Source organism: Mauremys mutica, chromosome 16 (genome assembly GCF_020497125.1).
Source record: "Mauremys mutica isolate MM-2020 ecotype Southern chromosome 16, ASM2049712v1, whole genome shotgun sequence".
Classification (NCBI taxonomy): domain Eukaryota; kingdom Metazoa; phylum Chordata; order Testudines; family Geoemydidae; genus Mauremys; species Mauremys mutica.
The window spans coordinates 22,097,490-22,112,850 of record NC_059087.1 but is presented as its reverse complement, the minus strand read 5'-3'; the positions used below and the strand labels follow the sequence as shown (position 1 = coordinate 22,112,850).

General features: G+C 40.7%; 1 protein-coding gene across 6 annotated transcripts in view; it reads left to right on the top strand.

Moving 5' to 3' along the window:
• Window positions 1-15,361, top strand: part of SFI1 (SFI1 centrin binding protein) — a 61,799-nt gene that overhangs the window by 5,625 nt on the left and 40,813 nt on the right. For 2 of the 6 annotated variants that reach the window (XM_044989939.1, XM_044989935.1), the window contains exons 1-9: window positions 7-152; window positions 2,740-2,843; window positions 4,155-4,334; window positions 5,195-5,266; window positions 7,859-7,969; window positions 9,871-9,965; window positions 12,621-12,738; window positions 12,977-13,079; window positions 14,520-14,676. In XM_044989939.1, coding sequence (XP_044845874.1) covers window positions 2,758-2,843; window positions 4,155-4,334; window positions 5,195-5,266; window positions 7,859-7,969; window positions 9,871-9,965; window positions 12,621-12,738; window positions 12,977-13,079; window positions 14,520-14,676 — 922 coding nt within the window. In that variant the 5' untranslated portion in view covers window positions 7-152; window positions 2,740-2,757. Of the gene's footprint in view, window positions 1-6; window positions 153-241; window positions 503-2,739; window positions 2,844-4,154; window positions 4,335-5,194; window positions 5,267-7,858; window positions 7,970-9,870; window positions 9,966-12,620; window positions 12,739-12,976; window positions 13,080-14,519; window positions 14,677-15,361 lie in introns of those variants that run through there. The other 4 variants (XM_044989940.1, XM_044989937.1, XM_044989936.1 and 1 more) reach the window with 4 other exon arrangements.

Below are 15,361 nucleotides of genomic sequence, written 5' to 3'. Positions count from 1 at the left end.
GTCCTGCTGCTGCTCGTCTCCATGGTGATAGAGGCGGTGCGCCGGGCGGGCCTGGAGACTGCGCTGGGGACTCCGCGGGAGGAGCCGCTGGGACACGGGCTGGTTCCGGTTCCGCACGGTGTCTGCTGTGAGAGATATGAGTTGCCCACTGGGTGCGGTCCGGCCGTCAATTGTCCCCCTAGTTACAGAGCTGGGGGGGGGCTCTAGGGCAGTGGTTTGACCCTCTCCCGGTCCCGTAGTTTGGGGAGGGGTCTAGGGCAGTGGTTTGACCCTCTCCCGTCCCGTAGTTTGTGGGGGGGGCTCTAGGGGAGTGAGTTGCCCCCTCTCCAGGTCCTACAGCTGTGTGTGTGTGTGTGGGGGGGTGGCTCTAGGGCAGTGAGTTCCCCTCTCCTCCCGGTTCCATTGTCCCACAGTTGTGGGGGGTGGGTCTAGGACAGTGAGTCTTCCTCAGGCCCCCGTTGGTAGACTGGTGGATCGAGCAGCGAGTTGGTCCCCTGTCAAGGTAATCTTGGTCCTGCTGCTGGAGGAGTGGGTTATGGGACTGTGAGTTGTACTCTGCCTCCCGGTTTCTGCCTTGTAACTGGGGAGTCTAGCCATCCTGTGAACTGCTGAGTCTGCACATGGTCTCCTGTAAAACGTAGGGATCCCACAAGTGTTCCTGGTTACTTGTAAAAGCAGCTAAGGAATACAGTAGGGCTGAGGTTGGACTGGGAAGCCATGACTTTCCCTTCTTCCACCTTTCAGATCCTTTTCTGGGTATGAAAAGAGAAAGGCACATGAAAGTGAGGGGATTCTGATGCTGGACTCTGGGCTAGAGGAACCCGGACTCCCAGGGACTGTCTGCCATATTAACAGGATTGTTCTGAATCTATGACACTTCCCTGTAGTGCCAGGGGAAGTAGAGATTACAGGGGATTTGTGTACTCTCACAAATCGAATGGGATTGGAATTCAAAATGAGAAGTTGCCCTTCCCAAGAGCCGTCTGGTCCATATAAAGCATTAGACTAGTTTTGTTATTAATGTTTTACTGCTCTTTAAACAGGGAAAGTACAAACACCACAGAGACCAGCACAATACAAATATCTTCATAGTAGATAGGTTACTATTATGTTACAGCCAGGACCCCAAACATAACATCTTAATTGTGTTTATTGCAAGGGTTTGGAGCATTACTGTGTAATTCTTTAGTATGTGTGTTTTTATATATATATATAATATGAAAGTTTGATTGAAAATTAGTATATTTAGATTCTTCAGCCCTGTTCCCACAAGGAGTTCACTGTGGGCAGAGCCCCATTGACTTCAGTGACTCTCTTCATTGGGACAGGGGTCCATCTTCACTCATATCACTTTGCAGAATTGGGGCCTTAATGTCCCTTTCATTCCAAGCTTTCATGCCTTGCTCAGAGAAACTTTTCTTTTAGACCCTAATCCTACAGTGTGCTCTGTGGAGACAGACCCCTGCAGCTTCAGAGCTGAATTAATTTTAGTCAGACTCTGTGCTGGCTAGGGATCCACTTGCACAGAATTAATTACAGGATCAGGGGTTGTATTTGGTATTCCATTTTCTTCATTTGTGTTTGAAGCAGTTTCACCTGTTATGTTTCCTTGTATCTTGGCTCATAACTAGTATGTCTAGATACTGGGACCTAGGTTCATATAAATACCAGGATTTGGTTATATAGCAGGAGTTCTATTTAGACATTCCTTGTTGTCTCAAGAGTTAAGTAATCTTGACTGATGTTATCATTAGGGTGTCTCAGTGTTTCATCATAACTGTTGAGTTCCATGGGGTTTATAAACTTAGCATACACTATTCCTTGTGAGTTAAAATTTGAAATAAAAGGTCACAATCTGGGAGGTATTTTTCTGTTAATCAAAACTGGACAAAATTAGCCTTGAAATTTGTATTGCAAAAAAGCAACAGCAAACAAAGTGCCCATTCTAAGGAGGCAAAAAAACCACAAAAAACCCCTAATTTTTCCAAGCTAATAGTCTGTAACAAAGATCATTTGCTCTGCTTTAAGAAAGTCGTTTTTTCAAAGAGCAATAAGTCACAGTAAGTATGATGTGTCTGGCATGATTTGATGGTTCCTTAAAGCACAAATCCAAAGGCTCCTTGACTTTAATCACCTGAGAAACAGAATAATCCTCTATAAATTCACTGTTTTAAGAAATGCAGCTTATTATTATAAGGAAAACAAATTAGACGTGTACTTACTGGGCATTATCAATATGGTGTGACATCCGTATCAGCCAATCAGATTGCTCTGTTTATATCCAGCTGTCAAGTTCTTTCATGCTTCATATTTTTCAGTTCCTTTGTATATGGGGCAATCAACAAAATACATCAAATTGTTTGTGATACTGATACATATGGACCAGGTGTCACTAAAAATTCTGAGCAGTTCAATTGCATTATTTGACTAAACCAGTCTGTAGAGCACATAGATGTCATGGAGATGGGCACATTAGAAATGCATATATAGGACCTAATCATGATATTTGGACATTTATTCACTGAATAGACCCATTGAGATCAACTAAAATCAGAGGGTTGTGAATGTTCAGCAGTCCGTCATTCTGACTGATTGAATATCTAGAAGTTTTGTGTACTATTTTATTTGCGTGAGAAGTGGTTGGGGTGCACCGGAGAGATTATACAAAATGTACGTGTCATATGAGCACCACTGATTCACCAAAAATAACTCAAAATAATTCTTATATATTGTCCAAAGGTGTTTGACTGCTAACACATGAGATTCCAGTGCAGAAAGAGTAGTGGATTTGATTATACAGGACCCAAGATTGGAGGAAAGATGGAGAAAAAATCCAAGGGCAGGTGAGGAATGGTGGATAGGCACTCCCATGTTAAAGGATGCAGTTATATTATTTTGTTTTTCTATCAATCCAACTCCATTGGATCTAAATAAAGTTGTGTTACCTGTGTATTTCACTTAGAAGATGCTATTAACAATGTTTTATAGACATCCGTTCAAAAGTTGTTCCACTTTATTTGTAAAGATGAAGCCGCTGTTGCCTATTGGGGAGCTCAGGAATGTGTTTATGGTTCTAATGTTCAAATCTGGAGGGTGGTGGCGGTGTTTGCTTCTGGGAAGGAAACTTGGAGGCAACTGGTTCAACAAGTTGTAGCTGGTCTTAAATTGTGGTTGTTATCATTAAGTCAATCAGGAATGTTAAACATGGAATCCCATAACACCATTTTTAAAGTCACTTTTCAGAAGGGACCTGCACTTTGACTAAGACAGACTGTTTAAAGATGACCCGCAACGGGGAAAAATGTTTTGCCTAGTTTGGCTTCTTTATGATGAATAAAGGTCTGAAATTGTTTTTTTCCAGAAAAGTTCATTTTTTGTCCTGCTTGTTTTTCAATTCAGAAATTCAGGTCTCATCTGCCCCATCTTTCCTGCAAGACTATATGGAACACTGGAGAATTAATAGGACTGTGACATCACAAGTACTAAGAGACAGGAAGGGATTTTTAGTCAGATTTCTTAAAACTATTATTAATATTAGTAGTAGTAGTATTTAATTATTTAAGAAAAACATATTTAGCTCACATGTCTGCACACAGCTAGGAGAAAGGATTTTTATGTGAAAGATTAAATACTTCTTGCCCTTTAGCTGAAGGTTGAGAAAGCTCCCACTTCAGTACTCTAGTACGAATCTTTCAGCAAAAATAGGTAAGAAAGTACTAGGTGGTAATATTATTATTTTATTCAGAAGGTAAAAAATAAGCAGAACAAGAAGTTTAAACCCACCTGCACAAAAGTTTCAGGTCTTTATAAATATTAACGAAGTGAAAGAGAACACAAACCAACGTTCTTTCTTTTCCATGTCACCTTTAAAAGAAAGAGGAAATATTAATGGGATGATTTCACTTGGACCACTGTGCTCCCATCACCATGTGTTACTGCAACTTTTGGGGAATGGCTGAGAAATTTCAGGAGACAGTTTACTGAGCATGAAAATTAATCAAATGAAACTTTTAAAAATACTGCCTGCAGGTGTTAACTTTATATGTGATTTTTAGTGTGATACTTTTGTATGGATGAGGTCACATAGACACTAACATCTGCTAACTGTGAATCTGACCTTACAAGTGATATTTCTTTTTCTCTTTCCTTTTAAGTTTAAGATCTTTCAAGACAGATGCAGCTCAGAAATTGCATACTCCCAAAGTCCATGGATTTGGACGATCTGTTACTCTCCGGCCTGGTGGGAATCAGTGTTGGAATGGGAGTCATCTGGTTCCATGTCGGGTCACATACACCTGGAACCGAGGTGGGAGGTTAAAAGAACTCCGTATCAGGTGATAGTGAAAGCTGTGCTCTGTATGTTTTGTTTTTTTAATCCTACTAAGGAAGGCAGCATTTTCTAGTGGTTAGAACAGGGGACTGGAAGTCACGAGACCTGGGTTTTACTCTCGTATTTGCCATTGATTTGCAAAGTGACCTTGGAAAAGTCATTTATCCTTTTTGTGACTCAGTTTCTCCATCTGTTAAATAGGACTAATAATACCCACTGTTTTTGATTTCCAGGGGAAAGGTGCTTGCTAAATACAAAGTAGTACTATGAGTGTCCTTCTCACTGTGGCTGATTCTGTATTTTGAATGGTTTGCTTTATGAAGAGTTTGATATCTTTTGCTGTTCCTCCTGTAGGACAATGTAAATAACTAGTAGTGAACAAGATGCATACGAATAGAATTACAGGACTCTAGCCAGGCATTTTAGCTCTTAGTTCTGTGATCTTAAGGCCCACTCTACAAATTGTTTAGAAAAAGCCATTCTGTTATGGGATCAGATAGAGTCACCATGCAAATGAAACACAGAAGGGCCTAAGCTTCATTAAATCACCTGACAGCATCCCAATTAAGCAACCATCATTGTTATTTAGTATCATTAGGTGTAAATAGGTTCCAGAGGAGGAGACATCTTGTCTACATGGATTTCCCAGCTAAGTGTGTCCCTGGTCTTGCAGTGGTACACATGCCTAAGTTAATGGGACAACTCAGACGGTTAAAGTAAAATGTGTGTATAAGGATTGGGACCTTAGTGTTGTGTATTGTAGTTATTATGTATCAAGCTTCTGAGTCTCCAAAACCATTGCCTGGAATTAAGAGATGGAGTACAAAAATGCAGAAAGGCAACTAACCTGTGTTTGTCTTCCAGGCATCTGGCCAGGAAGTTCCTCTATTTGTGGGTGAAAAAGACATTTGGACAAGTTCTTCCTTCCAAAGCTAGGTAATCGACACTCCAAGTAGTAAGATTCTACCTTGACGTGGCTGAGAATTTGTATAGCTAAGCAAAGGGATACCTGCTTTGCAGGAAAATATTTGCAGATGCCCTTTGAAATTATTTGAGATCTGCCTCTGAATATTATTCTTAAATAATTGTGGCCAAATTATTGGTTTCAGTGCTGATTTGTGGGATTTACACCAATGAAACTGAGAGTAGAATTTGGCCTTTCATTTTCATTGTATACGTTTTTTAAAATTAGAATATTATAGACAGTAAAGGTGGGAACGACCCAAGATCATTTAGTTCACTTCATCCTGCAGTATACAAGGCTATTCTTAATGTGTATTCACAAATGCTTTGTGTATTTGATCTTTGAACTGCTACAGCAATGGAGCTTCTACAATTTGGTTTTAAATCACTACTGAAAAAGCAACACTCTCTTGGAATTTCTTCCTATTTTGCTTTAATTTGTGTGTCCACTCTTGCTTGTCCTTGCTCTACGGGCATAATCCAGTTCCCATTGAAGACAGTGGAAGACCTGCATTGACTTCAGTATGAGTTAGATCAGGCCCTAAGTCATCCCATTTCATTCCACTATGAGGAATATAGATTCTTACCAAGACTGTATTAGCTGGTGAACACGAATTGTCCTGTGAGCCAGAATAGAACTCTTCCCCTTTTCCTCCCACATATTGTGTGTGAATTACTTGCTTGGCAATGTGCAGATCCAGTATAAGAAGTCTGGTGAATGAGTGAAAATGCCCTTTTTGAAATCTAGAACTCAGCCAGCTAAATTAAACCAAAATAACTTTATTTTAAATTAAAAAATATTGTTCCCAAATCCAGGACCTGGTCTAGGGTCACATTATTGGGGGAGGCAAGTGGATATTTTTGGGCCTTTGAATGTTGTTATTTTAAAGTGCATAACTTTCCAAGGAGGTAGTTAGATCCCTGGAAAGTCTTGGATGTTAAAAATTAAAAAATGAAATTTGGCTACTGTGTCAGTATTTTGCTATGATTGATAATTTAAATAAAGGATGAAGGCTGTACATATTGTACATATTTTGGCCTTTCTGACAATAATTTGGGGCCTCTTGAAGATGATTTGGGGGAACAAAATGTCCCTTTTGCCCCACTGATAGTGCCAGGTCTGCCCAAATCCCACATTGCCATGGTTCACTACCCTCCAGTTGTTTTAACAATTCAGTCAATCTGAAAGAATAACCTATGCCTCTTTCATTTTTTCCTGCTTGAGTTCTTGGAATGGCTTAGCAGCTTGGTTTGATAGGGTAGGTAGCTTTGAAATGTAATATGTTTTTGGTTTTTTTTCGGGGGGGAGAGCGGTCATTTTGAGCCTGATCCTGCAGTCCTTATACATTTGAACAGCGCCATTAACTCAGTGGGATTCTTCCCATGAACAAAGGCTGCAAGACTGGGCCCATTGTTTGCTTATCTCTCTCTATTTGTTTGTTACCTGTTCTTAAGTTGATCTTTCCATTTTCCTAATCTCCATGAAAAATGTACGTAGATGAGAAACACAAGGAAATTATTCACATTTGCACCTAGTGCGACTTTAAATTTTTCAGAATATTAGCGATGTCATTTTGGCCAATGATCATTTCCCCAGAGTAATGTTTAAGTGAAATCAGAATTGAGGTATCTCAGGTAGGGACAATAGATATACTGGTCATTGTTATTTCTAATTATAGAGAATCTTGTTCTTTGAAATCCCTCATCTGAGCCCCAGTTCCTTAGTTCAAAATCTCATCCCATCTGAGTTTTTATTAGTTTAGCATTAACATGAATGTTCATGTAACACCATCTGCTGGCCTGGTTATCTGTGGGAATTGAACCCAGGATCTCTAGATCTAAAAGGAAAGACCTTTATGGCTTGTGCTAAAGGATTAGGTAAATAAACTTAGAGGCAGTAGCTCATTCATAAACCTTTGTACATGGCAACTAAAGGTGGATAAGCAGCCCCACTAATAGCACATGGTGCATGTAGAAATAATGTTATCTAAGGTTCTTAATCATCCCTTTTTGGAATTTTAAATTCAGAATAATTTGTTTCATGGAGCACAGTGGGTATATTTCAGAGAAATATAAACCTATAATACAAATTAGTTACAAATATACTTTAAAAAATTAAAACAAAAGTTAGCTTTTGGAAAAAACATTCACACAAACCAATACCAAACAAGACTGACTAGAAATGTAAATGTCGCAGAGTGTTGTCTAATGGTTCGAGGCTCAAGCATAGCTCAAGAGATGAGTTATATTCCCAGATCTGCCACCAACTGACTGTTATCTTGGGCAAGTCACTTAACCTCTCTGTATTTTGTTTCTCAATTTTAAAAGAGGGGTAATTATTAACAAGGGTTGTGTGAGGCTCAGTTAATTGTATCTTAAAGCACTTTTAGATTCTCAGATTAAATGTGGTATAGAAGGGCAAAGTTTTGTTATGTAGTTAGACATAGTTGGATTAAGCAGCTAATACTGGAAAAAGGAGAGGTCCAGTCTCCTTTAAAATGTATTTGCTATTGACTAAGATATTTTTACAAATCTTCCCATCCTCAAAATCTTTCAACTGTATAGATGTCATTATGATCGGAAGATTCTGCAAAAAACCTTTGGCGAGTGGAAGGAGGAATGGTGGATTGTCTGCAGAGAGTGGAAGCTTAGCGTCAGAGCTGACTGCCATTACAGGTCTGTGAAATCACCTTGTATTGTTGTGTTCACAGCTGTGTGAGAAATCCTCCCTGGGTCTTGGAGGATGGTGTGTATGTCAGTAAACAAATTACCCCAGCAATACTGTTAGGTGAGGAAAGGCCAATATTAATGCTTTCCTCACTTATTATTTACAACTTTTTCTTCCTTTCTTAGTGCTACCCTTCATCCAACAAACAGTACATTTTTCTTTCTTTGTCCTAAGATGAAATCAGATGTCACAGCTCAGGTGTCTTCGGAGTATTGTTCACCTTGTATGAATCAAATGTCCTGATTTCCATGAATCAATAATTAATTTAGATCTCTCTGAACATGTTCATATTGATATTTCTCTCGTCTTCTAAGTGGCCAGGTTCTCTTTAGGTATGCTGTTATTTGACTTGGAAGGAAGGAACAAATGAGCAGCTGGACACTTGTCTTTTTTGTATTCTTTTTTTATTGTGTCAAAACGCAGAGTAGTTGCCATGCCTCTTGTCTACTGCTCACATGTTGACTAAGATTTGGGAACTTGATTTCCGTCTTGCTCCCAGATTATCTTCCATGTTGGCAGAAACTCTGAGCCCATTAGCAGTGAAACAGGCATACTAGATCCTCTTCTGCTTATATTGCTGTATGATGGGACAAATTAAGTTTCCTTTTCAAGAGGCATGTAACTTACTGTAACATCAAAGCCTCTTGTACTCTTCTCTCTTTCTCACAAGTCTTTTTTGGCTATTGTTCGTAGGAACAAAGGGGTTTCTTTTTTCTTCACTTTGTCTCAGAGAGCGAGGAGTTAATGGATACCCTAAGAGTTCTGTCCCCTTTTTTACATGCTGTCTCTGTGCAGTCCTTTTCAGTTTGAGAAAGCTTTCAGAATCCTCTTGTTTTTAATGTCTCAGTATGGGACAGTGTAATTATTTAGAGGTAGACTGAAACACAGATGGATGAGTGATTGAGAATCTAGGCCACACACGCTCACTAAAAATATCTCTGTGAAGATGTTGCCTTTGCAGAATGGGTTATCCAAAGGGCAATCAAAGTTGATCCAAAACTTTTCCCCCTTGGATGTTAGGAAGCCTCACTTTCCTTGTGCCACCATGACTTTTCCATTGAATGGCAGAAGAAAAAGTCCAGATTCTGTGCTGCAAGATACTTCCCTTTCAAAATCTGACTGTAAAGTCTCACTAGAAGCTGCTCTGTGTGATAGGAATCTCTCCTGACCATTCCAGAGCAATTGAGACCAGGGCTGCTGTACAGGAACTGGCTAGATTGGATCAAGGCTTATGATGGATTTTTTTCTTTTGTTTTTAACATGTGAACATAAGAATGGCCATAGTGGGTCAGATCAATGGTCCATCTAGCTCAGTATCCTGTCTTTTGACAGTGCCAGCGCCAGATGCTTCAGAAGGAATTAATGGAACAGGGCAACTTATCAAGGGATCCATTCTCTGTCATTCAGTCAAGTCAGAGTTTAGGGACACCCAGAGCATAGGGTTGCAGCCTGGCCATCTTGGATAATACCTTTGATGGACCTATCCTCCTTGCATTTATCTAATTATTTTTTTAATCTAGTTATTCTTTTGGCCTTCACAACATCTCCTGGCAATGAGTTCCCAAGGTTGACTGTGTATAGTATGAAGAAATACTTCCTTATGTTTGTTTTTAAACATGTCTATTAATTTCATTGTGTGAGCCCTGGTTCTTGTCTTCTGTGAAGGGGTAAATAATGCTTTCTTATTCACTTTCTCCACACCATTCATGATTTTATAGACTATCATATCCTCCCTTAGTCTTTTTTCTAAAATGAACACTGGCAGTCTTTTGAATATCTCCTTATTTTCTTTGAATCATTTTTGTTGCCCTTCTCTGTATCTTATCCAATTCTAATATCTGTTGTTCAGATATTTCCTGTACAACCTGATATTCCAAGCCTGGAAGACATTTATATGCCAGCAGCGAGAACAGAGGAGCAAGTATTGTGTCGCAGAGGCTCATGGTGAGAGGGGAAGGGGGAGCAGCTTTCTTAAACATAGATGTCAGTTTTTCAAGGGATGTTTGTGAACAAATCTCTATTCCCTGCATGTGTGTGTTTATTTACCTCCCTGACTCCTGTGTGCAAGTGTAATTTACCAAGGCTTGTGGTGTGTTCTCCATCATTGGTAATTTTTAAATCAAACTTGGGTGTTATACTCTGGGAATTATTTGGGGAAGTTCTGTTGCCTGTGTAATACAAGAGATCAGACTAGATGATCACAGTGGCCTTGGAATCTCTGACTCTTATGTGCAGATGGTTGTCTACCTAAGGCTAGCAGGGGAGATTGCTTTTGATGCATTGTACTGTGCAGCTATACAGATAGTTAGGGATGCCAGTGAAAAAGCTTAAGGGACTCTCTATCTGCTCTTCAGACTCTCTGTCTGCTCTTCAGTGTGGGTCTGATCATTGGTACGGTATGTATTTGAATGGGTATTTTCACTAGAACAAATTATTGGTGGAGTTCCCCAGCCCCTCAGCTGATGTAGGAGTCAGCTCTGGTTTCCTCTCTGTGCATATGTTAATTTTTACCCACCTTATCCTGAGTCCCCTCTCTTTTTAGAACACATGTTACGAGTGAAATGAAGCTCATAACATTTTCACAGTGAAATAGAGTTCTGACGTGCGCTATGTTGAGTCCTGGATTTTGTAGCTCCTAAGTGCACCCTGCTTTAGTGCACATGTTCTCTAGTCTACCATGGCTATGAAACCCAGCTGGGGAATCGCACATGCAAAGGGGATACATATTCTAGATGCACTGGAGGAGAAAGAGAGTTTTCTTTGCAAATACCTGCCCCACTGACCCACTTGCCTGTAATGGTCTCAACTTCCAGTGACTACAGACAAAGATAGAGTGATTCCTTTGAGATCTAGTGGTAAATGACCATATTTTAAAGCTGAAGTCAAGATTTCTGTCCCATACTGCATGTCCAGTGGGAGGTTAGTTGACAACTGTGGTGTTTGTATATGTGTGCAACCCTGGAAAGTTACAAACTGGCACCTAATGTCGGGTATAGTAAACTCAAAAGAGACTCATCTACCTTCTTGTGGAGGGAAGTCCCAGCAGTTGTGGAAGTAAATGTGTCCCTTAGGCCAAGTGGCAACTGTAAAGTGAGGCCAGGAGTGAGGAAGGATTCTGTCCTTCCCGACTGCTGCAGATGCCTCTACCACAAGCCAGTTTATTTGGTCAGGTACTGGGACTAGGACCTGGCTGTAGTTTGTAAAGCACTTGGGGATCCTTCAGGATGGAAGGAAATCATATACATGTAAAATATTTGTTTTCCCATCTCCAAGTAAGGAGGCCAGGCGTTAACATGCAACCCTACTCCCATTTTCACAAATTGCATCTTGAGGTGTTGATTATAAAACCTTAGAATTTACAACATTGAAGAGGAGGAAATACTTATGCCAGTAGCTCTGAGCAATGTTTTTAAATGTTAATACCACATATCAAATTAACACAAATGATTTGGCTTACAAAGAAAAATAATAAACCTCCCGTTAATTAGTAAAAAAGTGAAAAAGAAGTAATCCCTTTTAAGATATGTTAGATCTTGGCTCAGTAGATTTTTGGAAGACATTGCTATAGAAAGATTTAAGTTTTCTATTTGATTTGAAATATTAAATAGCATAAAATTAACCAGCTTGTGTTTGGGGAAAGATACACTTTGGGTCATTTCTCATTAATAATAGTCCAAATCAACACCGTCAGTCTTGGGCTATGGGTTTGTTCTAAGAGACTGAGAGGGAGGCAGTTTGTCCTAATGGATAGACCACTGAACTGTGACTTAGGAAACCTATATTGTATTCCTGGCTATGCTGCTGAACTTGGGCAAGTTCTTATTCTCACCTCTCTGTGCTTCAATGTCCCCATTAAAATAGGGCTAATACTCCCTTGTAAAGTGCTTTGAGAACTACTGATGAAGCGCTATATAAAGAACTAGATATTATATTTTAATCTTGTCCAATAAGCCAGATATGCTGAGTATTTCATACTCTTAGGACAGCTGGAAGATTTAAAAAGATGCCAAGCGCTGGTTTGTTCTATGTTTGTACAGAGTCCAGCACAATAGGTCAGTGATGGGCAGCTAGGCAGCTACTGTTATACAAATAATATTTCCTCAGCATTCTCAGTAACTGTATCTGAAGCTGCAGTATGTGCCCACAGGAATCGTGCAGCCTGAACAAAGTCATTAAATAGTGTTTTGTTTTATACCTTGTGGGTTATGTGAAGTTATTGATATTTCAGATCTTATCTTAAACCCATCTCCATTGCTCTGCCATCCTCTAAGGGGCTTGTCTACATAAATTATTCTGGAATTAAGTAGTGTATGAATTTAAAGTGCAATAGCTATTTTGCAGTAAGTCTTCATGTGGACACTCTTGTTCCAGAATAAGAGTGTCCATGCAGGGAGCTATTGAGGAGTAGCTATTCTGGACAATTTCCTTGTGCAGACAAGGCTTATCTGTGCCCCTTCTCTCTCTCTAACCCCAGCTCTTGGAATGGCTGCGGTTTTAGCCTTTCCCAATAGGTGACAATGTAAGGCTGATAATGATTTTAAAAATACCAAATCCTTGTATGTCATTTTAAAAAAATGTTATGACCATTGCTGTGCACAGCGGAGAAGCAGAAACTGCGCTGGACATGGCAGCATTGGCTGATCTACATTGATGTTCGCAAGACCAAGCATAGGATGCGATCCGAGGCACTGGCGTTCAGGGAAACAAGCACTCTGCGGTGAGAAACCACAAACACCTTCTCTATCTCATGGTCTGCTCTCACGCTGAATCTTCCTGGTTCATAGTGATGATTTTGTCTCAGCTGCCTTCTCCCCTACCCCTCAAAGGACCACATGACTCCATCTAGAAGGCAGTGCATCAGTAATGTGTATGTAGAGCCCTGCTTGTCCTGATGATAGGAGGTTTGTTCCTCACCCCAGACTGCAGAATTAATGTGTCTTAAATGCTTTTGGCAGCGTGTCGTGGAGAGTGTGGACAAGACGACTGCGCCAGAAGTGTACTGGCCGTGAGATGAATACTCTGGCTCTGCAGCACTGGGCCCAGAGCCTGCAGTTTCGGGTAAGTCCTTCAGACCCCAACCCTTCATACCTGAGATCACACATGGCTGTGAGTAATAGTTAGCAAATGAATAAAGAATTCTCCACCATCAATAATCCCTTTGTACACTGAGGTACCTCTAATGAAAGGATGTTTACAGAGTGGGTGATGCGTGGTATAGGTTTGGCCTTACCCCTCCAGATGTACATGCAGGTGTGAGTTCCCCAGGCAAGATCTCACCTGTGAACTGCTTCTCAGTGGTGCAGGCAAAATAGAACCATCCCCAGGTTCTCTCCACATGGGGTCCTCAAACACCCTTCTTCTCTACAATGCAGGTATAAAAGCAACATCCAGGCTTTTCTAGATTTCAGTGTATTTCTAAGGAGCTGCGTGGCCAGAGGGAATTATTATGATTCTTTACACCATGCCCAGGAAGATAGCAAATGCTTTATAGAGTAATTAAAAAGACAAGACGTGGTCTCTGCCCCAAAGAGCTCCCCACTTTAAAACAAATTGATAAATAAGAGGTGGAGGAAAATGGTTTTTATTAGTATGTTTCAAACACATGGCCAAAAGGAGTCAGTCATCTTATCTTCCTCACTGGGTCATTTACGTTCACTACCCAGCAGACGCGAAGCGACTGTAGGACACTCACTGTACAATGGACAGTTAATCTTTTGTGAAATCCAAAGTGAAAATAATTTGTCAAGACGATATATTTTATTTCCTGTGCCCTGGAATTGTTCCGCCTTTCCCTGGAAGGGTGGCAGTTGCTGTCATGGGTTTAGAACAAGGCACTTGCTCTCTTCCCACTAGAGTGTAGTCTTTGCTTCTAGCCTGACTGATAGATGGCAACCCTGCATGGGATCAGCACTTTGCCAGGGAGGCTGGTCCCATGACTTGGGAAACACTCTTAGGACATTAGATACCAGCCTCTTTCATCTCCTTTAAATGAAAAAATTGTACTTGGGAGCCCATTACTAATTCCCAGAAAGTAGCATTCTGCCCTTTAAAAGGAAGAAATGGTAGTGTAACTTACAATTTCTCAGGCTGTTGTAAGACTGACCCTGGATTTCCCTGTTCCCTCTCACCTTCCATGCTGCAGTCTGCTTTGGGTATAGAAACAGCTCAGTGTTGTTGACAAGGTGAGAGGAGTTTGATTGTATATGAAGGGAAAGCCAGGGTGGGAACGAGAGGGAAGGAGGAGGAGGTTAATGAAAGTCCGGGCCTAAATAGATTGGAAATGACCAGCAGAATTGAACATAAATGATTACTAAACCTCATTCCCCGTAGCTCCTTTATTTCTGTCTCCTGGTCTCTATTTGATATGCTCTCCCTCTCCGTTTCCTTTGTGCTTTCTTTTCCCCTTCCTCTGGTCTTGCCCATTCCCTCAACGTTCCCTTGCTCTCCTCTGCTTATTCTTGGCTGACCCTCCTCATTTTTTCTCATTTGTATTGTCAGGCTTGGCTACAGTGGATGGAGCTGTATTTGCACGTCCAGCATGACAAGCAGAAGGAGGCCTGGGCAGTGAATCATCATCAGCACTGGGAGCTGAGGAGATGCATGAAGGCCTGGCTCGGGCACCTGCAGCTTCAAAGAGAAAAGAAGCATCAGGACAGTGAGTGAGAATCATAGAAGTATAGGACTGGAAAGGACCTTGATAGGTTATCTAGTCCAGTCTTCTGCACTGAAGCAGGACTAAATATTATCTAGACCAGCCCTGACAGGTGTTTGTCTAACCTGTTTGTAAAAACCTCCAATGATGGAGATTCCACAACATCCCTAGGTATTTTGTTTCAGTGCTTAACCTTACGGTTAGGAAGTTTTTCCTAATGTCTAACCTAAATCTTCCTTGCTGCAATTTAAACCCATTATTTCTTTCTGGTCCTCGATGGTTAAGGAGAATAGTTTATCACCCTCCTTCTTGTAACAACCTTTTATGTACTCAAAGACTGTTATTGTGTCCCCTGCCAAGTCTTCTCTTCCCAGACTAAACAAGCCCAGTTTTTTCAATCTTTCCTCGTAGGCATTGTTTTCTAGCCTTTAATCATTTGTTGCTCTCTTCTGGACTTTCTCTGGTTTGTCCACATCTTTCCTGAATTGTGGTGCCCAGAACTGGACACAGTACTGTAGCTGAGGCCTTATCAGTGCTGAATAGAGTGGAAGAATTACTTCTTGTGTCTTGCTTGCAACAGTCCTGCTGTACATCCCAGAATGATGTTCACTTTTTTTGAAACAATATTACATTGTTGACCCATATTTAGTTTGTGAGATCACCCCCAGATCCTTTTCTGTAGTTCTCT